At 39.4% G+C, this 26,367-nt stretch overlaps 1 protein-coding gene across 1 annotated transcript; it reads right to left on the reverse strand.

The window, feature by feature from the left end:
* Positions 1-1,386: 1,386 nt before the first annotated feature.
* LOC101845410 (fumarate hydratase class I, aerobic) lies at positions 1,387-26,004 on the reverse strand. Its single transcript, XM_013085367.2, has 14 exons — positions 25,905-26,004; positions 19,523-19,709; positions 18,203-18,330; positions 17,038-17,176; positions 15,082-15,182; positions 14,216-14,327; positions 12,085-12,179; positions 11,477-11,603; positions 10,575-10,765; positions 8,727-8,837; positions 6,809-7,015; positions 3,832-3,951; positions 2,430-2,547; positions 1,387-1,937 (listed from the first exon to the last, which is right to left on the reverse strand). Exons 2-14 carry the CDS (start codon positions 19,707-19,709, stop codon positions 1,837-1,839), a joined length of 1,737 nt encoding a protein of 578 aa, XP_012940821.1. The 5' UTR covers positions 25,905-26,004; the 3' UTR covers positions 1,387-1,836.
* Positions 26,005-26,367: the final 363 nt, after the last annotated feature.

A 26,367-nucleotide genomic window follows, 5' to 3' on the forward strand; every position in this document is an offset into this window, starting at 1 on the left:
CCCCCACACACACACACGCATACACACTCACCAGAGAAAGGAAAACAAACAAAAACTGTTGGTAAAATGGGCAAACAAGGACGACCTGGCTAATGAGGACTACTTTGTTATTGGCAGACATCATCACACAGCTGAAATGCATTCTCAGTCATACAGATTCTTTTACCCTCATATCATTTTCTAATTATGAACACAGATTAAAAACTAAACACGTTTCCTGGATACAACACTGGTATCCATTTCTGCCTAATTATACTTACTAAAGGAGCTATACTTGATAAGAACATTGTCATCAATGAAAGTGTTGGGGGGTTTTTTCTAGAGAATGGAGAAGAACAAGATATTTCAGACATAATCATAAAAATTCTAGAACAAAATTTGAACAGCATGACAAAATAGTGCACATCACTGAAAGCCACTTTTAAGTAGTGTCAAAGCAAAACTGCTTCTTTGTGCATAGTCATCATTGGCCCAGCTATCCTGTACATGTCTGATTAAAGTCTTTAACATTCTCACCATTTGAATCGAATTTTTCAACACTCATACAATGACCACATAGTGATAGTAGTTAATTGCAGCACTATCAGCACATATAACCTTCAGCATTCAAATGTCCTCACACATATTATATACAACTCATTATTATTCTAAAAGTGTCACAAGTGAAACAGACATCAGCAGCCACGGTTCAAAGGTAACTTCTCTGCTCAGATGCTCTAAAAAAAAAAACCCACCAAAAAAAAACCAACTGTATTATCCAGATCTATCCCCATCACCCATCTATTCAAAATTTAGGTTTTTTTCTTATGAAATCTTTTATAATAAAGATAACTGCATTTATATATATAGCATATAGCCCACCCTCTACAGCATGTTCTGTGCACTTTACAATTATTATTACCACAGAAGACCCTTGGAACCCAACTCAGAAGCATTCTCAGCTTCGCGGGAAGCATACAGTACAAGCTGTGGGTTACAAGTGCTTTTACATTTACTTTTACTTTTCTGAAAACCAGAGGTCATCTGAGTTCTAGCTCTTCCGCCTGGTTTACAAGTGCTAAAACACTAAAATACCGCTACTAACAAGATCTTTCACAGTCTATAGCCAGGTACGCATTTCCGCCTAGGCTGAAGTCAGGAAAATTTGTGTAAAGTGCCTTTCCAAAGGACTCAATGTCCAGTCCCTGAGGAGAATCTAACCTACGACCTTATGGTTGAAAGTCCAGAGTCCAAAAGCTTAACCATTAGACCGCCAATGCCAGTTAACATCATGTAACCCTGTAACAGTTGACATATGTGAGGCATCATGGCGAAATCAGGCGCTCGTCAAAATAATGAAATCGAAGATATCGGCATTTTTCATCCAGTTTGAAATTTTTTTTCCAATTTTTGTTTTGTGGCTCAACACCTTTTATGTCCATTTAAAAACATATTTCTGAGTGGATTTTACTAAAAAACATAAATCAAAGACACAACAAATGTAAATTTTCAGTTTCCAAGCTTTGGAAATCCCTAAACTTAGACGGCAATTTTGCTAATTTAACCTCTGAAACCATGCGACCCCGACCTCCTTCAACCGCAAATATCTTGACTTCTAATCAAGACAAGCATGTATCTTTTTTCATCAAAAGATGATCAAATGAACAAGCTTTAAGATGATACCAATAACTCCAGATGCCCAAAAATTGACAAGCACCTAATTTTACCGCATACCTATATACCAGAACTGTAAAGGTAAAAATGGTACCGACAACATAACAAACACCATAAATAACCGAGAGCAGACATGACTGGGGAGAGAGAGCACACATCCATGTGCCTACACGTATCAGGACATCACTCCACCTGCCACTTCTGGAAGAAGTCGTTTCCTTTGTCGTCGACCACAATGAACGCTGGGAAGTTCTCCACTTCCACTTTCCAGATGGCCTCCATACCTTAAAGAATTGAGTAAAAAAAGACCACCTCAAAATGAAAATGGATATATGTACGGATCAAGAATCAGACTCCTATACTGTACCTTTTTATACATCAAGATATCTATTTCTATACTGTACCCATGTATACATTTAGATTCAATTTGCTATACTGTACCTATATATACATAGAGGAAGATTCAATTTGCTATACTGTACCTATGTATACATTTAGATTCAAGATTGCAACACTACAGCCATTCATTTGTCTAGATTCAAGATTGCTATACTGTAGGCTACCTATGTATACGTCAAGATTCAGGTTCAACTGGTAAGAAGGAGCAAACCACAGCAGAGCACCCACAAACCACCCACTAAAAACTTGTTTTAAGAAGCATACTCATGATAAACTAAAAACAAAGTTATGTAAAACTAAACAGGTACATAAAATGGGAACCTTTCACAAATGCTTTGAAAAAAAAACCAACAACTCTGAAATCATTCAATACGCACCCAGCTCAGGATACTCTAGCACCTCCACCTTCTTGATGCAGTTCTGAGCCAGGATAGCGGCCGGCCCCCCGATAGAGCCCAAGTAGAAGCCACCATGCTGCTTACATGCCGCGGTCACCTGTCAACAGAATTACACTTGCTGGAAAATCATGAACCAGCAACAGACCAAAGTGCCACAGGAAATCAACTTTCCAATGAAAGATCATTGCGTGATCATGAAATCTCAATGAAACAACACACTGAAATAAATCTCCAACCAAAGAAGTTCATAGTGTCATAATGAAACAGAAAAAAAACCCCACACAAACTGCAAGTGAATGATCATAGTGTGCTAATGAAACAGCACCGAAAAAAACCCCCAAAAAAACGAAAGTGAATGAAGATCATAGTGTGATTTTGAAACTGCATCGCAAGACCACAGGAAGTTAACTTTCAAAGGAAAAAAGCTCATAGTGTTTTCCTGTGTGCATTAGAACTGTAATGCTGTAAGCTGACAACACAGATTTTATTTTTGTTCTCAGCAGTTTCGAGAAAAAGTCGTCTTTTGTCAGCTTAACTATTGAAAATAGAGTGCTTCCGAAATTTGAATTCTAATTTATTCAAAAACAAGTCACAGTTTCAATTTGATTCTTTCACACAAGTAAGGGAACTGATCAGGCTTTCGATAAATTAGCAAATAAAATTTTTGGTGCCAAAATGAAAAAACGCATTTTGTCAGCTTACAGCAGTATACTGATACACTGCATACACACAAATAACCTATAAGACGAACGTACACCTTCCGATTATCCTACACCACATAACCAGAGCTTCCCTTCACCTTCCTGTTTATACCCATATCCAATACCACTAACATGCGATTAATGATTATCATATACCTCATTAATAGAATTCCCTTTGTCCTACCTGTTAATACTCATCCCCCCATACCACTAACATACACTTTATAACTAACATACCTCACATAAATAGACTGCAATTTGCTGACAAAACGTCTTAGAAAAATTTTTGGCACCAGTTCTTTTTATTTGCTAAATCAATAGCCTGAACAGTTACCCTACTTGTGTGAAAAAAATCAAAGTGAAACTAAGACTAGTTTTTTAAAATAATTAGCATTCAAATTTTTGAAGAACACCATTTTTAAAGTGTTATGCTGACAAAACACCTTTTTATTTTGAAACTGCTGTGAATAAAAAACAAATGCGTTTTGTCAGCTTACAGCAGTAGAGCCCCACCTTTGTCCTACATGTGTATACTCATACCTCACACCACTAATGTGCACTTTATGACTACCATACCACACATTTTTTAGTTTCAGTAAGAGTTTTACGGCACTTGCAACACAATAAGATCATATAAGTGCCGAAATACCACACATAACTACAAGTCCCCCTATTCCTACCTGTCTGCTACGGTTTCCCTTGGCCAGCATGACCATACTGCCCCCAGCCTTCTGGAACTCTGCCACATACGAGTCCATACGTCCAGCGGTGGTGGGGCCAAATGAGCCACTGGCATGACCCTACATCGGGTGGTGGGGAGACAATGGGGCGTAGGGGGGAGGAAAAAAAATAATAATAATCTCGTTTCCCCTCTGAGTGTAAGTAGGAACATCTCGTCACGCTCCTTTGATAGTTGTCGCCTTAGACATTTTTTTTCTCGTAAGAGTTTTACGGCACTTACAATACAATAAGGTTATATACGTGCTGAAGATTAGAAGTGTTACAAGGGAGTAACAAATACAAAAAAGAAGGAAGGGAGATAAAGATGATAGATGTTTGACAGGAAAGAAGGAGAAAACCACATCACAGCACCTGCCAACCACTCATGTTGCCTTAGTCATTTTTTGGCATTTTTAGAAAAATAACAAAAGCGGTTGCACTTACAAAACAGACATGACACACAAAGTTTTTAAAAACAATTTTTTTGTTTCATTAACATGCAAAGTTTAAAACAACTTTTGACAGAAATCTGGGGAACTCATCAAATTATCTAGATATGGCACGGCGCACAGAAACAGGATACTTTAGATGAGAACTCAGGTAGCTAGTGGCACGCTGACCTTTGACGGTGAGCAGGGTCATCGCTTGGACATTTTTCGGTCAGCGTGACCGCGCGGGAGGTTTAGAAAATCGTATTTTTCATCCTGAATTGAGCGCTAATTAACGCAATAATATTGACTGAAAGACGTCACCGCATGAGGGAATCAGAATTTCCAAGTCTTTTTCATGATATTTCAAAAACAAAGTGAATCAGTATTGGTCGGTTTAGTTGTAACAGACAGTGCAAGATGGTCATGGCTGATTCCTGTCAGCGTTTCCAATTATGACGTAACGAGCGCCGATAATTAGAAAACTGAGCATCAGGATTAGTTCATCTTTGAGGGACATAAACGTAATACTTAAGGGTATATACTCACCAAATTTCACTGCTACCGCAGTTTTTGTAACCTCAAAATGGTTGATCTATGCATCACATTGCTGTAAATATCCACACATTTCCCTCACTTAACTCCATACGAATTATGGCGTAGGCTCTATAGGTTTTATGATATATACACACATATCCTGAATCAATGTCTCTGCATGTTGTACATCTACGTGTAAGTCACTGACTGGGACAACAGACTGAAGGTGGGTGTGGCAAGTCTGACTTGTACTGTGTGTGGGTCATTTTTTTTTTGTGTTGAGTGTGCTGAGAGCACGGGTACATGTACTCTGTGTGGTTATGTCTGTCTCAGAAATGTTGGTGCTAGGACTAGCTTGGTTTGTGTATGTTTCTTGACTGCTGTAGTGAGATTGGGGGTCACGGGGCTTTACTGTGGCACAGCCAAGAGAGAACAGTTTTTTCTGTTAACAGACTGTGCATGTTTTTACATCACAGTCTTCAATGTAAGCACACCAATTAATGTTTGTAGGGACACTGCACTTTTTCGAACTTAAGCGTCATAGATCGTTTTATAACTTTTCAAACACATAAATTTAAAGTGTTTGTCACTAGTGTCATCTTTGATATTTCACCAAAACACAAGGAAGAGATCACTGGCTATTTCCGAACACAAATACGGCTTTTTAAAGGATTTTCTCTGCTTCCCTGTAATGTTCAGTCTTCCGCACACTCTAAACAGACTGTTTAAAGCGGATACATGACTTTCAGGGGTGTGCTCCATTTTAAGGTCTTCGTTTTATACGGCAATAACGTTAGTAAATTCGCGGGCCCAACTTAATAATTCGATGTAACTGAACAACCATAACTGCGGTAGTACTGAAATTTCCACACTGAAAACAGGATTTGTTACTGAACACGCACATACTAATCCCAAAAAAATTCAATGCACCGTTTTGTCGCAATAAATGATCATTTTATCCTCAGTTTGAAATGAGAAAAGCGTGTTACACATGCAGCAAACAGACACGTGTGGAACACTTGGTATAAAACGTAGAAGACTGGGACTTTCTTTAAGAGGAGGAGAAATGGTGTTGCTAAAGTCTATAAATTAAAACTACTTGGTGGGTCTAACGGCACCACTGCAATTGAAGTAGTAAAGGAGACAATTTTATCGAGAACACATCCCAGTTTATAACGGTGCCATGAAGTCAAATGACCCCAATTAAAGAAAGGTCAACAGGTACCGGGCGGGGTGATTAATTACCTCCGGATAGCGGGAGCTGCGGTGCAACTAAAAGGCGCGATATCGATAATTTCGTGCGCCGTGATGGCCATAGCTCAGTTTGACCCAAAAGTGACTTGGGTAATCATCAAATGAGCGTGAAAGTCTATTATAGATAAGTACATCGACATGACAATGGTTGACACTGGCATGACCCTACATAACTCATAGTCTAGTTTTAGTAAAAATTTTACTGCACTAGCAACACAAAACAGATCAAATAAGTGCTGAATATTAGAGTTGCTACAAAACAGTTACATACAAAGAAAAGACAGAGTGGAGAGATAAGACAACAGATGTTTGATAGGAAAAACGGAGTAAACCACACAGGAGCCCCTGCCAAATACCAAAAGGCAGGAAGTAAAGTGAAGTTTCGCAGACGTCTGAAAATATCAGACAGACAATCGCATCCACATGATGATGATTATTTGGCCCCCGAGTAGTCGCAAAGTCTGAAACATCACCTACTCTCTTGCCCAGCCTTAATAAATGACATCAGAGCTATGCTGACAACACACTCTATGGAACACCATAGCAACTGCAGCAAACACCCCCCCCAATTTCCCTTCCACCAACCCTCAAAAGTCTAGAAAACATATTCATATAAAACCTCCTATAAAAATTCTTAAATGTGTAGGTAAATCTCTATATTTAACTTTCATTCCCCCAACCATCCCTTCCCCCCCAAAATAAGATGCCCACAACACACCTCAGGGGTTTTGGCAGGACCGGCGTAGTACACTGGATGATCCTTGATGTACTGAGGCAGACCTTGACCGCTGTCCAGCCTCTCCTTGAGCTTGGCGTGGGCGATGTCGCGGGCAACAACCAGCGTGCCGCTGAGGCTCAGTCTCGTCTTAATAGGGTACTGACTCAGCAGCTTCTGCACTTCCGGCATGGGCTGATTGATGTCCACCTGATGGAGAAGAAGAAAATTTTTTTTACAAAAGTGATTTGTAAGCCCCCCCATCAACACAACTGTGACTTGTCAGGACCCGGTGTGGAATCAGTTGCTTGGCAGTTTTTGGTCAAGCGCAATTATTGGTATCATCTGTAAACCTATTCATTTGCCTTTCTTTCAATGAAAGAAATACCCATTTATCTAGATTAGAAGTCAAAGTATTGGCAATTGAAGGTGGAGAGGTCGTCTGGTTTCAGAGGTAAAATTAGCTAGAAAAAGGCCGCCAAAGTTTGATAACTTGAGACTCCTTGAAAACTGAACATTTACAAATTTGTTGCTTTTACTGGTATTTTTTTTAATAGTAAAATTCACATGGAAATTATTTTTTATTGGACATAAAAGGTGTTGAGCCAAAAAAAAAAAAAATTCAACATAAATTGCTAAACTGGCGCAGTTTTTTCGATTTCATTATTATCACAAGCGCCTGATTTCACCACGACGCATCACGTTTGTAACAATAGAAAGCGATATTTGTAAGCCCCCATCAACACAACCGTTATGATAGTAAGTGATTCATAAGCATTGGGACAGAGGGTCATGAAAGATGTTCTTCGAAAAGCATGCTAAAACAATGTTTGTTTGTCTGTGAGAGTAAAGAGAAGCCCCTTGGCACAATAAACTACAACGTAGCACTGGTACAAAGCAAGAAAGTTTAGTTAGTTTTAGTACAGGTTTTACGGCGCTCGCAACTGCATGAGGTCATATGAGCGCCAGAAGATTAGAGGTGTTACAAGGCAGTAACAAACATAAAAAAGAAGAAGGGGAGATAAGGATGATAGATTTTTTATAGGAATGAAGAAGCAAACCACACAAGAGCACCCACCCAACCACCCACAAGAAAGAAAGGCAGACAGAAACAACAGTTAGAAAAGTAAAGAAGTAGGACCTATCAGTGGCACCCTAAACCAGGGGCTTACCGAAACAAATTTTGAACAAGGAACGGAAGAGTTTGAAAAGAAAGCTCCAAGTCATTCAAACAAACCGCTTGATTCTCATTAAGAACTAGTCACTCATTAATCACACGCCACTCTCTAATTACAGGTATCATCGAATCCCCAAATGACTAGAAACTCATAAAAAAACAGAAAACTGCTGAGCAGGGGAAGGAATGTGAAAAAATCAAAAACATTATGCATGCATTTTAATTTTTAAGTTAAAGAGCTAAAAAAAACTATTACACATGAAACCAGGACATTTCTGAACATGAATTTTTTTGGTTTTTTGTTCTAGGAAGAATTTAACGGCACTTTATTTTCAGTAAGAATTTTACAGCACTTGCAACACAATCAGGTCAAACCGAGACAATTGGGGATCTTCAAGTGTTAAGGCTTGCCATCCTCTTGGCAGTGCCCTATCAGAGTTAAATGCTAAAGCTCAGGGATGCAGCCCGTTCATTTTGGTTTTGTTTGTTTGAGTAAAGAAAAGCACATCGACACTATATAGTCATCTGGAGCTGGGGGAAAAAAATAAGAGAGACAGACAGAAAGAACAGATGGAAAGTTAAGCAGTAGGACCTACCAGTGGTGCCCGCCAACCACTCACCAGCCTGTTCAAAAACCTCAGGCTTTCGCTGTAGCAAATAAAAGGTGGTTGGTCAGCTTTTTCGGCAGTATACCCAATACCAGGATGAATGAGGCAAGTGAAGAAATGTCCCAGTAGAACGTACCTTAATGACGTCCCCTCCCAGGTCCTTGTCTTCCACTTCCGGCAGGTACTGGCCAGGATTTGCCTCCAGTTGCTCCAGAAAAACTCCGTCCTCTGTGATCTTACCCAGGATCTGAGAGCAAAAAAAACAAACAACCAGGTTCGAATTCATATGATAAAAAAATCATGTCAAATACTCTCAGTCTAAGTTTTACTGTATCTGCTTGAGGACGTAATTTTTCACCAATGCTTAAAAGTAAAATCTGTATTTCTGATCTATAGGGAACGGATGTGGATAGAGGTTAGAAGAAAAATTGTAAGCATGGTATCTTGCTATCTTTTTAGGTAAAAATGTTTGTATATTTGACACTGACTTCAGCAATATAATTCTTTCATTACACAAAGTGCAAGTAAGATATTCAACTCAAGAATTGGTGAAAGCTTATTCGTTTCGTTACTCATAAAAGAAAAATGTTTATTATTTTCCTGATGATCTCCTCACTTTTTGGAATTAGCATGATAAACAAGTAAAACGTTGCCCATAACTGACAATTGACACTTTTCTTTCCAACATATATTTAGTCAAAGACAGTTTCTGATGCATTGTGCTTACAAATCAAGTACGATTCACAATTTATAAGCCAATAGTTCTGTTATTACGTAACAGACTGATTGCTGGTACTTTTTTTGTCAAAGAAATATTTTCAGATATTTTGCACAATAATACATATTAATATCTTTCAAATTTAAAAGATCAAGCTCTCAAATGTTTACCCTTTCAAGGTAGGTTAAAAAAATTTCCAGCTGTAAAGACTTTCTGTAGCAAGCCAGCATGCACCTAAACCAGCTTATTTGTACATAGCTGCCACTCAGGAATTTCAAAAAAGGAGGAAATTCTCAGAGGTGTATGCACACACTCCAAAGGCCGGAGTAAAACCAGTGAGATCCAGAGGCAATACTTTGGAACATCTATGTTTTTGGAAGGGAAAAGTGTCATATTTGTTAACCATACTGAATTAAAAAGTGTATTCGAAAAAAACAACCAATACATTAACAAGCATTTGACACAGTTTGGCGACCAAAAATCCAGTGTTTGTTGCCAGCTAGTGTCTCATAAAAAGATTTCTTTCACTTTTGACTAGTGCAACCATGTACATCTAGAGCAGTAGGTCTATTGGATTACGGAGGCAACACCTTTGCCACTGTAACCAGATTTCTTTATCGCACCAAACGCAAAGTGCAGCATCCAGCTTGTTCAATTTTCTCAATCTAATGAATTGTTGAAATCACACGTCTGTTTCTTTCTTAATCCAGCTCCATTTATTTTTGCATTTTGCATCAATTTCTCTCGAATTTCCGCTGTTTTCAATGACAACTCAGCCCGCCCTCATTCAGATGATCGATCGACAGTCGACACTGCCGCTTCACAATAAACAATGTGAAACTTAAGCGCTTGGGCACTAGGCACAGAACGGAAGTAGGAAGCTACGGGCGGACATGTGCAAGCCACGTTTTCATCTCACTACCGGTTTAATGTTTTCCGCACATTAAAAATAGTATCGCAATATGCTACAGAGAGTGGTCCAGCAGAGGACGGAGGAAAGTAAAGGGAAAAGCTAGATGAAGCGCAGGTATTGGAGTTTCCATTATTTTAAATTTTAGTAAGAGTTTAACTGAACTTGTCACACACTAAGGTCATATAAGTCCCGAAGATTAGAGGTGTTACAAGAGAGTAACATACACAAAAAATAAGGAGGGGAGACAAAGACAATAGATGTTTGATAGGAAAGAAGGAGCAAACCAAACCAGAGCACCCACCAACCACCCACTTCCGCTATTAAGCTGATAATGGCAGCTATGCTGTACCGACCTGTCTATCTGCGGAGCAGGAGACACCGATGCCGACGGGACAGGAGGCTCCATGGCGGGGTAGACGCACCACCCTCACGTCATGACAGAAATATTTCCCGCCAAACTGCGCACCAATGCCAATCTGCTGCGTCATTTCAAAGATCTGTTTCTCAAGATCAAGATCTCGGAATGCCCTTCCGTGCTCGTTACCTGCAGTGACATTATAAAACAGTTATATAAGACTGTAATTATATTAAATCATTAAAATAACTAATCATTATATTATTACTCTTTACAGTGGCTAGCATATATATGTATCTATCTATCTATCGCGGATCATCTGCCTGTCTGTCTGTCTGTCTGTCAGACTGTCTGTCTGTCTGTCTAGTCGGAGGCATGACAAAAGCATTCATGTCAAATGTGACTTTGCACAAATCAAAGGGTGAATCCTTGAGGCTGATTATTTATGGGGTAGATGTGGCAGAACAACCAGGAAGGCCATTTTTTAAAAAACAACTTCCATACTAATTTGACTTGCCCATTATCCAAATGTTCCATGTATCTTCCAAAAACACAACTGAACATATCTTCGTCTGAGTACAACAACCCTGTAACCCACACTATGTCAAAAAACACTTTTTTGCTTTTTTTTATCTACTAAATGTAACTTTGCGGATTTTGTGTCAAATTTTTAGAAATGTAGCTCAGTAACCATCACCAGTGCAACATCCCAAATTTAATATTTAACAATGTTAGAGGAATTGACAAAGTTTTTTCCCTTCTCCCGTAACATTATGTTTTTGTGGGATACAGGGTTGTTATACCCGGGCGACGATATTCGCTTCCAGCACAGATCTAAATAGTGACTTCTCTTTTACAAAGAAAATTAATTAATAAAGCAACATAATTTCACAATGTCACCTGAAGTAGGAAGAGGATCCAGGTACTTAGTGGAGGCCAGCTTCACTGTCTTCAGATTGAATTCCGCCGATGTACCACCAACCACCAGAGCCAAGTGGTAAGGTGGGCAGGCCGCTGTTCCCAAGGTCTGAGAGATAAGAAGTAGGAAAAAAAATTAATAACTGAATACCAAATAAAGAAAGGAGGATATTTGTCAACATGTAAAAATAATTCATTGCTTAATGGTTACAGGGACAGGCTGCAGTATCATCAATTCATTTTGGAACTTGAATCAATACAGGAACATAGTTTTATCAAAAAAAGGAAGAAAAGAAAAGAAAAGGAAAGGCAAGGAAAAAATTAGTTGGAGATAGCCAGTCAACATAGGACAATTATAAACAGTCAGGGAAAAAGGTCAAAATACAGTAAACTATGTAGCGTTTTCCAGCATTTGCAACACAGGTCAAATATGTGCCAAAGATTATAGGCGTTACAAGAGAGTAACAAACACAAAAAAAGAAGGTGGGGAGATAAAGATGAGGGATGTTTGAAAGGAAAGAAGGAGCAAACCACACAAGAGCACACACCAACTACCCACAGCACATGAGAGGCATAAGAAAGTTCGTTACCTTAATCTTTTCATTCACAAAGGACAACAGCTTTTCTGGGTTGAGGAGAGCCTTTGTCTGTTGGTACAAGAAAGTTTTGTTGGCAGAACCACCTCCTAAAATAGAGAACAAGTACATGAGGTGAGTTTTGTGCTTTGTTTTAGTAAGCGTTTTACGGGACTTGCGACACAATACGGTCAAACATGTGCCAAAGATTAGAGGTGTTACAAGAGAGTAACAAACACAATAAAGGAGAGATTAGGATGATAGATGTTGGATTGGAAAGGAGGAGCAAACCACACCATAGCACCCGCCAACCACCCACAGGTGGGTCTGGGGTGTCCTTGCTGAGTGGTTAGGCCTTGGAAAGGCAATAAAAGCACTTGTGAGTTTGAATATTGACTCCGGCAGGTCAGGCTTTGCACCCTGATGAAAGATCCTCTTTCCAGTTTAAAGGAATACTTGGCAGTTTTTAGTTTTAGTAAGTGCTACGGCACTTGCAACACAGTAAGGTCATATATAAGTGCCGAACAATTAGAGGTGTTACAAGAGAGTAACATACACAAAAAAGAAGGAGGGGAGATAAAGACGATAGATGTTTGATAGGAAAGAAGGAGTAAACCACACCAGAGCACCCGCCAACCACCCATGAATACTTGGCAATCGGCAGACACGAACTATAATATATATGTAGAGGGTAGTGCTATGAGACTAACAGACCGCAGCACTGCGAAATGAAAAACAAAACACAAATGAACAGAAAAGGCACAACAACATTTACAGGTATCTCCCTTTGAAACATTGTAACATTTTATTTGGATGCCCCCATCGTTCTAAAACGCATTTTTCACACATGAAAACAATTTTAAAATTTACAGAGAGTGCTGCTTTTAAAACAAGAGCCTACTTAAAACAAGAGCCTACTTGAACAAATGTGATGCAGAGATAAACAAATCAAATATTGTTTTCAGAATCTCCACACTTTACTATTGTAACTTGGGACTCTAAAACAGCAATGACGAAGCAGAAAAAGAGTCCAGGAATTACAATGTCCATTTACACCATAACGAGCTAGGAAGGATGGCCCAGGACAAAGATAAATGGAAGGAGCTTGTATGTGGCCTATACCCTGCCAGGGGTGAAAGGCACTGATGATGATGAATTACACCATACATCCAGTGAAACTGAGATAAACACAAAATAGTATGTTGGGAAAGCAAAAAAGGTTAGAAATGAGGTGTGTCAGATTCTCCACACAAGACAAACCCTGCTGAATGAAATAAAATATGAAGCGCGCTCACAACATGAGTTATTTCTCTGATTCGAGCTCTATGGAAATACATATACATCAAACTTATAAGTGAAGTTTTTACAATTTATAAGTATGAAACAATAAAAGCCATGTTATTCTTAAAGAATATGGCATCAATAGAAAATCCACAAATTTGACCCTAGTGTCGATTTTTGGCCAATATCTCCATTTGCGGATTGTGAGAAGTAACTCATTTTGTCAGCAGGCCTCACAAATGTAGAAAAATACAATACTTCGGTAACGTAAAACGACACGAGACCATCGTGAAAGAGGTGATTGAAAGAAGGATGTGAGGCAAGAGAGCCAGGGGAAGACAAAGAATAACACAGATGGACAACAAAAGAACATGGACTGGCTCGGATATAGCAGAATGTGCAATGGCAGCTCACGACAGTGAAGGATGGAGGGTCATTACACGTCAACCTCTGAGTCAGAGATAACACCTCCAGGTAGGTAATATGCGATGCGTGCTGACAAAATGAGTTACTTCTCAAAATCTACGAATGGAGATGTCGGTTGAAAATCGATAAATCAAAATTTGTAGATTTTCATCTGTTACCGTTTTTTAAAGTGTGAACAAATAAAACCTTTACATTAGATATTTATCTATGTCCATAGGGCTACAACCATTGTGTCAGCTCATCTCACACATTATTATTTCTATTCCAAAGCAAGTAACTCAAAACAACACTTGCACTTTATATGATATTTTTTCAAGAATGCGGTGGGCCACTTTTTTCCCACACCAGTGCTGGATTAGCACAAATCTTTGGTGCTTATATGACCTAATTGTGTTGCAGGTGGCGTTCAAAGGCTTACTAACAAACCTAAGAAACAAACCTTTGGCAATAAAGAGAAAGTCATACTGGTTCGAGTCTGTGGAGTAGATCTCTATCTGGGCCGGCAGGTTTGTGCGGGTGTTTGTTTCCTGGTACATGTCCAGTGGTGCCACCTGACAGAAAACAATAATAATAATAATAATAATAAATAGCATTTATACTGCGCATTTCCATTTCCTAAAAGATGCTCAATGCGCATTACAATGAAAAAGACATCACATCTTAAAAATTAATCGACACAAATGTGTACGTAAAACAAAGTATTATACATATAATATAAATGCATATGTGTAAAATTTTATATCAGAAAAACATTCTCGCAGTGAGGTTGAAAATGTGTTCACTAAAAATATACAATGCAATATAATGCAATATAACAAGAACTGTGGTACACAATTTCATTTTAAGTGTAGGGGGCGGGGGGGTTACGCCCCCATCAATACAATTTTTAATATTCTCCAAAGAAAAAAAAAGGATATTGTAAAGGCTAACTTCTTCTCAACTTACGTCAATCAACATTCTTTTCAATCTTTAATTAAAAAAGACAACAAACTGTCAAGCCTGCTCTAGCTGCCACTTGTACAAACAGCCACTTCCCATTCCCATTCCCCTCCTCGCCCCCCTCCTCCTCCCCCCGTTGCGACTTTTTTGCATTCAAATGACACTGCGTAAGACGGCCGCCTGCCTAAGATGGCCACTTTTCTCCTGAGCAATGGGTGGCCGCCTTCGACAATCATTTCAACTGTACAAATTAAATACCGGCTACTTGTGCTGTTTAGTGCTGTTTGACGGAGTGGACATGTTGGCAAACACTCTTTCAACTAAAAACAAAAGACAAATTTAATCTTTCTCTTTACAACTAATCACCTGGGAATAGCGAAGATTTTTCTTAGTGTAGGTGTTGTAGATGCCTCGAGAAATAGCTTCTCCATCATTTCCATTAGTCCACACATACTGACCCTTCTTACCTAGAAGAGAACAAAGAATTTTTATGAAAAAAATTATCTGAAGCAATTTGTTTATAAAATGATGAGCATACAGTAAAACTTCAAATAAGACATTTTTATATTAAAGTTGTTGAAAACAGAAAAGTGCATTCTTGGTGCTTTAAAAGAAATAAAGCATAAAAATTCAATTCTGCCGTTACCAGGAAATATAAATAAAAACAAGAAGTTGAGGGTCAAGCAAGGACTGTGGCTCAGATTGCAAAGCTGAAAGAGATGGCACCATCAAATCCGTTCCAAAATTATCTCAGCCATTGTCAGGTAAGACTCTTTAATACAAGTTTCTGACATGTTGTTGTTGTTGTTGTTGTTGTTGTTGTTGTTGTTGTTAGCGATCCAGTAGCATCTGAGCGTTAACTCTTCTGCATGATGCCATTCGGTAATAGCTGCATGTCTGTTCTAATTGTGGTCTTGAGGAGTAGAGGCAATTAGATGTGTGGGGTAGCTAGGGAAGAAAACATCCCCTTAAATCAGTTAGTTTTCTTCAGAAGAACAGATGATGTTCCACTGTCTCTGAGGGGTAGTCACATAGTGGGCAGGCAGCAGACTGCTTTACTCCAATTCGGTTGAGATGTTGGTTGAGGGGTACATGTTGTGTTTTAAGTTGCAAGATTATGGATTGATCTCCCCTCCTCAACTCATTGATTGGATCTTTGACCAGTGGTTTATTCATGTGGCCATACATCATCCTTCCTGTCGTACCTGTGGCCCAATCATTCATCCACTCTTCCTTGAGGTTTGACTTTATCATTTTGCAGCAGGTGGTGTAATTTGTAGGAATTTCAGGCTGAGGGAGGCTAGCTCCTTTCTTTGCAAGAGCATCAGCTCTTTCATTTCCCGGTATCCCAGTGTGGGCAGGAATCCATTGTAGGACTGCTCTGACGTGGTGCCTACTTATCAAATTATGTAGACTCCAAATCAAGTGCAATATATCTTTGTTCACATCAGTCCCACTCTCAAATGTCTCTAGTGTAGAAAGGCTGTCTGTAAAGATAACGATGTCTGTGGTAGCAAGTGGGTTAGTGTCAAACAAGTAGTTGATGTAGTTTGCTGTGTTGGTGATAGCCTGTTGTTCGGCAATGAAATTGGAGCAGAAGGATCCGCTGGAATTAAAGACTTCTTTTTTTATCCCACTGGGCAAGTTGATCACTGACCCATATCCAGCGTTGATTGTTGCCTTAAAGACAGATCTATCAGTGTATGAGTGGATCCATGTTGGTGGATAGGAATCAATTGTTTCAAGGGCAGAATGTTTTAGTGCTACAGGATATGTGTTTTTATTGCTCTTGTCCAAAAGTGTTTTCCTAATTTCTGGCTTTGCTATGGTGAAATGTGGTGGGAGAGTTGAGAGAACTCTTTCCAGAGGTTCTCGTCTTTCAGGGAGGTGATGTTTTTCTTGGAGATTGAGAACAGTGTCAAGTACAGATTTTGTATTTTTTAGTCTTTGATTAGGTTTCCGCTTGTCAACAAGGATTCTATTAGGGTGGTTAAGTTTCTGACATGTCGAAGTGCATGTTCTAGGGACTTGAGTATTAAGTACAACACATTTATCGCAACTAACACAACTACAGCAGAAGAGATGAGGAAGAAATATGTTTTGCCATTTTTCACAAAAAGCAAAACATTTCATCTTATTCAACACATGTACAGTGCATACTGTATCTCGTTCATACCTGCGCTTCATTATGAAAACACTGCAAAAGCTCAAATCCCCTTTTCTTTTCTGGAAAAGGCAAAGCGCAATCAAAAGTTCCAAATCCAAGTCACACTATCACCTATAGTAACTTTTATCATCTATGAGCTCAAAGTCAAGTCCTACCCATACAAATCGCTGTCCCTGTGTCCTGGCATCCTGGAAGTACCATGCCTGCTGCCACGTTGGCATTCTTCAGTAGCTCTAGGGCAACAAAACGATCGTTTGAGGAGGCTTCTGGATCTTTCAGGATCTTAGCCAGTTGCTGTGGGTACAGAATAATGAACTCATCAGTCTAGGCTAAACTAGTTATAAAACCTTGATCACACAGAATCTTGACCATTTGACTTTATAAAGTAAGAGTGACCAAGGACTTAAATTAGCACACAACAAAGAGGTCTGCAGTATGGTGCAAAAAATTTATACTAAAGGCACTCCAGGTATGCAAATTCTATATGAGCATTTGCCAAAAAGGTGAGACACCCAGGTGTAACAAAAGGGGTCCAAAATCAACTATGCAGTGTCATAAAGCAAGATGAATGGTCCATACGTGAAGGCTTGGCTTCATTGATCAAAACAATGTCTTTCTAGTTTGAATGCTGTACGGTGACTGACCCTAAGGCACAGGTGAATGGACAGTGGACAAAGCACGACTATAAGACACACTGAGGGACATAAATGCCATGACAGACGAGACAAGTGAACAGAGACACAACAAGAGAAATATCATCAGTAGCGAACTCCACCTTCTCCAATCACAAATATCTCAATCTCTATTCAAGATAATAAATTTATTCATCTAAAGCAAGATAATAGAATAAACTTTACGACTTTACCAATAACTCCACAGGCCCAAAAATTGACGAGCGTCTCATTTTATCATGTCACAACATATAGCCTATATCGCTCTTGTATGTTCAGTAACTATCAAAGCTGCATATATATGGTCTTAGTGTAGAGCTGTCTTACATGACAATAATAGTGAAAAGTTTATTCATCACAATGATGACACTAATTTATACAATCTTTAAAAGTTCCTTTCTTCAGCTAGGCAGAGGTTATGTTTTCAGACATAGATAACAACTTTTAAAAAACAACAACCATACAACGGTGGGATAAAATCATCCTCACTTCTGCAAGACAGAAAGCCTACCAGCACCGAGCACATTACATTTTTAGAAAGTACACATAAATTATTTTCTAAAGACCTCTCCTCCTCCACCATTGCATTAACAACAAAACAAAAAAAGCCAAGTACATCTTTCTGGACAACACTGAATATAATAGCTACCTGCAAATGAGCTGGCCTCAACAAATGTGCAATGTCTATCATGGCGTTCTCAGCGATAAGAGTGAGAGCCTCTGGCTCAACTGTCAGCACCTTCTTTCCCTTTACCTCCATTGTAGACACAAAGTCACCTGGACATTGAGAGTGAGAGAAGAAGAGTCTTTTCATTGGGGGGGGGGGGATTGATCAGCCAAAAGATGAGTCTTTTCATGGGAAAACTGATCAGCTGAAAGATAAGGTAGAAGAGATCTGACATCTGTTTAGGCCTACAAATTCTTGTTAGTGCGATATATAATGTATTATTATTATGCGACCAGCACAACTTGTCTCTTTTTCTCTGTATCAAAATTAGAACATGTACAAAAAATAGGTATTCCTACACACAAAATTAGAACATGTACAAAAAATAGGTATTCCTACACAAAAAATTAATATGTGATCATATTTTAACAAAAGGAGAGCTATTAAATTATTTTTAGTCAAAATGAGCGACTTGTGTGATAAGGATCTTTTCCTGCAGAGTGACAGGGAGAAAGGGAATCTAAAAAATTTTTAAAAGCAGCTTTTGAACAAATCTGGAAAAAAAATAAAATAAGAGAGCATCCCTTAACAGGATTAATTTAATAATGGCAAGGATATAGTCTATTATTATAACAGTCTAGAACACACAGAACGAACAGATTCACAGGTCCCAATTTTTTTCTACACATGTATAATGTACTACCTGGGCCTCCTTTCTATGAAAAGAATAATCAGTGCATTAACATCAACTGAAAGTCATTGGCCTACTATATTTACACTCTACTGGAATGGAACAATAAATCTTGAGAGATGCAAAAATTCAGAAGGTCCAGAACTTACTATACTCTCAAAACAAAATGCGCCTCGCGAAATATCACTTCCGGCACTTCTGCTGAGAAGTACAGCTACGCAGATTAGTTTCATTTCTCAGTGGAATAATCACAAAGGCCAAAGATTAGAAGGACTGGAACTTTTTGTCCAAAATATTTTTCTAAATTCAGGAAATGAATAATTCAAAAATCGGGCTCCATCAAGGGGACCTATCTACCTTTTTGCAGGTACTTGCCAACTTTCAACTTTGTAGCTGTCGTAGTTTTACGGAAAAAGTGACACATGATGTGTCTCCAAGTTGCCAAATATATAGATTTCCTTTTTGAAACATTGTAGTAAAATTCAGAAAAAAACAAAAAAGATTTCCCCATCCTGCTGATTCCGCAATAAGTAATGAGTGTGCTAAACTGCACTTATGTAAAATACATGAATGATGCATTTTATTCAAAAACATTCATCTCTGTATTATACCTGTAAGCTTCCTGTATGGCACATCATGTTTAGATTGAAGTTCAAGAATGTCTTGATATTGAAATGGTTTCTCATCAGATGATGCCGTTGCCATGGCGACTGAAGGGGCCATCTGTTGTCGAAAGTGCTTGTTCAGCAGCTGCACAGCTCCTGAGAGCCATGCCTTTCCCTTCGTTACATTCATCATCTGTTTGAAACCATAATGATGGGTGTATGATTACAAATGTTCAAAAACAATACGCTGAATAACTTAGGAATACAGAAAGAAGAAAGACACTACAAAGTTCTGAGAATAATTTTGGGTTCAAGTGATAGTAGCCTTGTTTGTCATCATGGAATTATAGTCAACTGTGACTTGGACAGCAATCTCAACAATGTTTTAACTTTTTATTAAACAATCAAATAGAAAAAGCAAATTATTTACATTGCAACAATTATACACCTACTGGAGAAGAGATTCTCTTTTTTCATCATCTGGGCGAAGTCAATGAAAACAAACCAGCTTTTATATAACTTAACTTTATAAAGTTATAGTTCAAACCAGTAATATTCTGTTCTTTTACTTTTGATACAAAATTTAAAATCTAAAGATGTAAAAGAACTGCTTCTAAATAAGGTTGCTCAGTTTAGAAAACTGCTGTTCACAAATTCAAATTAAATACATGCAAGAAAAAAGTTCTGCACAGAGAAAGAAAGTTTCACGGAATTGTTTAAAATGTGTTTTGTGTCAAATAGAATCTGATTTTTTTTCACCAAATTCAAACCTTTCTTCAATTTTGTAAAACCTTTGAATGACAGACTGTTATTTTATTTCTTTTTTTTTTTTTTTAGTGTTTTACCACGCTCACAACTGCATAGCAATGTCATTATGAGCACGCTGGACACGTTTAACATTTTAATGGTAGGAAATTTTTTATTTTGCCCAGGTGGCGGCCGAAGCCTACTCTTATCGATTATGGATCACCAAGGAACGTGCGCTGCGCAACTTGCCCACGTGACCTCCGAGATTTTTCGCCCTTACTCGAGAAGGCTAGGTGTTAGATCTTACCTACCATAAAATCAGTGATGTGGTTGAAAGTTGAAAGACTGCAGTAAGAAGAAGCAGAAAGAATCAGGAGCCCAAAGTAGGGGGCAAAGGAGGTGTGGGGGTGGGGACAGAAAGTGGAGACGAAAGCAGGCGACAGGACATTGTTAGAGAGAGCAGGAAAGAATGTGAAAGGAGTTTTCCCGTCGCTATCCGGATTCGAACCGCAGGACAATTGAGTGAGAGGTGAACACCTTAACCTCCAGACCACGAGAGCCCCATAAGATTGTTAGAAATAGACAAGCCATAGATGAAAAGAATTTTCGATATTCCTTTTCAATACTGAGATTTTGAAATTAAGTTAAGTGCACTTTTTCTTCAGACGAAGGGCATTTTTCTGTCATACATACTAGAAGATAAGAGTGGCATCTGTAGCCCAGTGGTTAGGCGACCGGACTCATAATCGCGAGACTACGGGCACTGGAGTTCGAGCCTCAGCTCGGTCTAACATTGTGTCCTGGGGGAAAGGCACTTTACATGAATTTCCCACTTGGCTCGGTCCTTTCGGAGATGGACGTTTAACTCAGAGGTCCCGCCTCTTATAAACCTAACGGTGTTGATAGAGGCATTTAACCTACCATTTTTTCACCAACATTCTAAAAGAATCTACATACAGCACAACCACATTTCTTAAAATATTTGTCGGACAGTTTAAAAGTAGTAATAAAACAATGTCTTTCACTTTCATGATCACATCCACAAAATATCTGCTTCGATACTCGCAACAAAAAAGCATCAGTGACAGTTCTCTCTTCCTTTAAACACCATTTTGACACACAACCACCCTTCTTCTTCTTTTTGCTTTTTCACTTTCACTCGCTGTCATACATGCTCATATTTTCTTGTTTTGAATACCAAGTGTATGCATGTTTTCGATTGACACTGAGAGGAACAGGAAGAATCAAGACAGATCGAGGGAGTGAAAGAGGTTCGCAATATCCTCCGTGTCTGTGGTTAGGCCCCCTACACATGAGAAGCAGAGTACAGACACACAACAAAGTGAAATAAAGTGTGCCTGCACGTGTGCATGCGGTGTCGTCTATAGACAGGAGGTACAAAAGGGTTCAAAAGTTGATTACCATTAAAAAAGAAGATGTGATACATTTAAATGATAATTGTCGCTCGAATCAAAGTGTTCTTATTAGATTAGTGAATAGTAAGTCTAGTTTAGAGTCGAGTCAGTCAAGGGGGTTACTTCTCTTGGATATATAATTTAATTTTTATCTACCCAAAACTAAACTAATATCAATACCTATTGAAAGGACTTTAAAAGAATGTTGGTCCCATCTGTTTAGACTTGGCATCATCCACAGAGTAGGCTTTATGGATATCGATTCTGATTTAAATATTCAGTAGGCCTAGATCGATGTTTTCAGTAGGGTAGAGGGTGCATATTCCGACACTGTGTGCTATTCCGACACCCCTCGTGGGGTGCACTCCAAAAACAACGAACGGTGCGGAAATACTACAACTTATGCGCGCGGGTCTATTTTTAACCGGCAGCCGAACTATCTTTTTTTAATTATGTGCGTCATTTCTAAATATAGGTGTAATAGTTTTCCCATAAACCCCCAAGAAGTGACACCGCTCTTTTGCGCGTCCAATTTCGAACGTTTTCAAGCTCCGTGTTTCTAAAGCAGCAATATCACAAGGTGAGTAAACAAGTCCTATTTCTTGTGTAAAAGGCTGTATGTGATAAATGAATGTACTAAATGAATATTAGATGATTAAAATTGCTGTTTTCAACAAAATTTGATAGATTTTATTGCTTTAAACTGGTAAAATATGTGCTCAAAAAGTGTCGAATTTCCCCACATCAAAAAATGCCACTCTCAGAATTACGACACCCCTTCTGTCAATAATTCGACACCCCATGCTGCTATTTCGACACCCCTGGTGGTAATGTCGACACCCCCTGTGGGTTATTTCGACACTATGTCAGTAGATTCATTTTCAATACAATGTTATGTATATGACTATGTATCCATTTATGTATTTTGTGAATTGCAGTGTGAATATTATTTTTTGCTCATTTCGTGACGATGTGTAAGCGTGTGCGTGTGATAAGCAAGTAGATGTGTGTGTGCGCGTATGTGCGTGTTTGTGTGTGTGTGTGTGCATGTGTGTGTGTTTGGCGTACATGTGTGTGTACATGTGTGCGTGTTATGTGTTCGTGAGTGTGTATGTGTGTGTGTGTGTGTGTGTGTTTGTGTGTGTATGTTCGTGAGTGTGTATGTGTGTGTGTGTGTGTGTTTGTGTGTGTATGAGTGTGTGTGTGTGTGTGTGTGTGTGTGTGTGTGTGTGTGTGTGTGTGTGTGCAGCAGATGCAGCAACAGCAACAGCAGATGCAGCAGCTGCAGCAACAGCAGCAGCAACAAGACCAACAAGAGCAGCAACAGTAACAACAGCAGCAGTGGAAACAAATGCAGCAGCAACAACAAGAACCACAGCAGCAGCAACAACAAGAACCACAGCAGTGCAGCAACAACAAGAACCACAGCAGCAGCAACAACAAGAACCACAGCAGTGCAGCAACAACAAGAACCACAGCAGCAGCAACAACAAGAACCACAGCAGTGCAGCAACAACAAGAACCACAGCAGCAGCAACAACAAGAACCACAGCAGCAGCAACAACAAGAACCACAGCAGCAGCAACAACAACAGATGCAACAACAACAGATGCAACAGCAACAACAACAGATGCAACAACAACAGATGCAATAACAACAGATGCAACAGCAACAACAACAGATGCAACAACAACAGATGCAACAGCAACAACAACAGATGCAACAACAACAGATGCAACAGCACCAGCAGGAATAAATGCAACATCAGCAGCAGCATAGGAGCAGCAGCAGCAGATGACTCAGATGAGTCTACTGAACTTGAGAAGTCAAATTTGTTTGTTTGTTTTGTTTCATTTTGTTGTTGATTTTTATTTTGTTCCTTTTTAATACTTTCATAGGGTTCTTTTGCACCTGGTAGCCTAATGATAGGAATTCAGCGAGGGCAGCATGTGTTGCACTGAATTCCAGAGTAATAAATTTTGATGATTTACGCCTTGTTTCTTGTTCAATGATTTTACTAAACTAGCACTACCTTGAGCTCTACAGTTATGGTGGTGGAGATGATGATGCGGGTGATAGGCCTAGTAACGATGATGCTGGTGGTAGCGGTGGTGATAAAGATGATGACATGATGGTGATGGTGATGATGAAGATGGTAGGGCAATGCTGGTGCTGGTGATGATCATGGTAATGAACTAATACTAATTCAGTTGTTGCAGCTGTTACTGATGTTGAGGTCAGTGATGCTGCTGTCGCTGATGGTTATGTTAATAATTATGATAATTGTAGTGATACTAATATTGTGGAGATTTGATGATGCAGCGAAACCACAATCAGGTGAAAGGACAGGGCAATATGTTTGCCTCACTCAGTCAGTGTATACTAGCCAAACGACAGACCAACTACTTTTCCTTTAATGAAATTAATGCCGTGTGTCAAGCAGAAAAGAAATGCTAATACTGAAATGCCGAGGATCGAACCCACGACCTCCTGGACCCAAGCCTAGCCTAGGCCTAGCCTAGGCTAGGCCTAGGCCTAACTACAGCACTGGGCCAGTCCGGGCCTTGGGTGTCGCATTTCCCCCCAAGCGATGTCGAAGTTCCCCACAGTGGTGTCGTAATTGGAACAACCGGTGTCGAAGTTCCCCTCACAGGGGTGTCGGAATTAGAACAAGGGGTGTCGAAATTTTGAATTACGCACCCCACACACTTTAAGAGAGGGTTACAGTCAACTTGACAGGCACATTCACTTGTTTTATACAACAAACAGTTTCTCAGAGGTTTCTCCACCATCTGGTGACAGAACCTCGCCGCTCAATTGATTTTATCCGACTACACAGACCAATGAACACAGCAGCAGTCTCAGACCTGCCAGAAGGGGTGTCGAAATATGCACCCTCTACCCTAGTAGATCTAGCGGCGCTTTTTCGGTAGTTCCCACCCCGCATTTGTTATTCGCCGGTTTTGGCCCCAAGAGTAGGGGGGTTTCAGGGGGGCATGCCCCCCTGAATTTTACAACAATTTAATGTTTTGCAGTTGTTAGGTTTGACATCTTAGCTTGCCGCGAATCAAACGTATATAGATCTAGATGTAGGTCAGGCTCTATCAAATAAGGGGGGTGGGAACTACCGAAAAAGCGCCGATCTAGCCCCCCCCCCCCCCCACCTAAAAAAGAAAGTGGATATTCTCATCCGCCCGGAAGTTCTCGCAAGATCAACTCCTCCCCTCTTCTCTCTCTCTCTGTCTCTTTCTGAATACTGTCTATCGGTGTGGACGATCAAATTGACCAAAACAAAGTTAGAAAATGATGTTAAAACTAACTTAAAACACAAAAGTAAATTAATTTGGTTGTCTACAAAGATGCTACAGCTATTTAACTTTTCGAATCGAGCCGAACTACGTGGGCCGCCATTTTGTTTTGCCCGGAAATTCTCGCGCTACTCCTCTCTCTCTCTCCACTGCCCACAGACAAAATTGTACGCTTTTAGTAGGCTACAGTTGTAATGGAACGTTTGTTCACGGCACAGAATTCTACAATTTTTCTGTTATCACAGTGTAGAATTCTGTGGTTTAGGTTGAACGCAAAATTTGGTGAACGCGCACCGGGTGAGAATAGCCACAAGACTCGCCTGCACTATTCTCACTCCGGGTGAGAATAAAGGTGGCCCCTAAAAAAACACTGGCCCCCGACCTAAAATAAACACGCCCCCCCCCCCCCCCAACCGGAATTTGACCATAATTTGATGTTTCGCAATTAGGTTTGATAGGCTAGGCCTATCAGTCTCTCCATATCGGCAGGCCCATCAAAAATTCAAAAGGTTAGAACCAGAAAAGTAGATCGTCCATGGGAACAAAACTAGAATCTAGAACTAGATCTAGAATCTTAGTATCCCAAAACGGGACCCACATTCTTAAATAGTATCCAAACAAGAGACCTAGAATCCAATCCTAATCCAAACCAGAACCGGCCTACCCTATAAATCTAACCCTACCTAATCTTCCCCCCTATCGTTCAAACCCCTGGCCCTACCCCCAAGTTAGCCCTCTCTCTCTGGCCTGTTCTACTTCTCTACTCTGTCTCATAGTGGTCGCTCGTAACGGAAGTCCATCTTATAATGAAATTTTAATGCTAACCTAACTTGACGCACGTCAAGCAATGAAGTAGCCTACAATATAGGCAGATATTCACCACCAGATCAAAGAAAACATAAAAGGCAGCTTACGTACTTTCACTTTCTCCGACCTTGCAAAGGAAGGAGCCTGCCTGCTGTTCCTGCTGCTGTGCTGAGGCTAAGGTCACAGTTCAACTGTACTGTTCAAGTTCAAGGTAGACCTGTAGAACAAAAAGTAATCTCTAAAGTTATAAAATAACGTCTCAATATCAAATTCAGAATGGCTTTCATATTGGGGAATACTTAAATAACTTTTTCTTAGGTGCATAGTAATTGATTTTATACTTAACACGTTTCGGAGAGTTTTATTTAAACTTGTCAAATGGTCTTGTGGTGCTTTGTATCCATATTATTAAAATTATCATTATTATGCTTAGTAGAATCTAGATCTAGACGAAATGCAAGTTCCACATAGATCTAGATTGTCAAAGTCAAACAATTTTACTTTATATTACAAATTATTACCACATACTTTCGATTCCAAAATACATGTATGTTAGCGGACTTAATATTATTAT

This window comes from Aplysia californica, unplaced genomic scaffold, assembly GCF_000002075.1.
Source record: "Aplysia californica isolate F4 #8 unplaced genomic scaffold, AplCal3.0 scaffold00368, whole genome shotgun sequence".
In the NCBI taxonomy this organism is placed as follows: Eukaryota; Metazoa; Mollusca; class Gastropoda; order Aplysiida; family Aplysiidae; genus Aplysia; species Aplysia californica.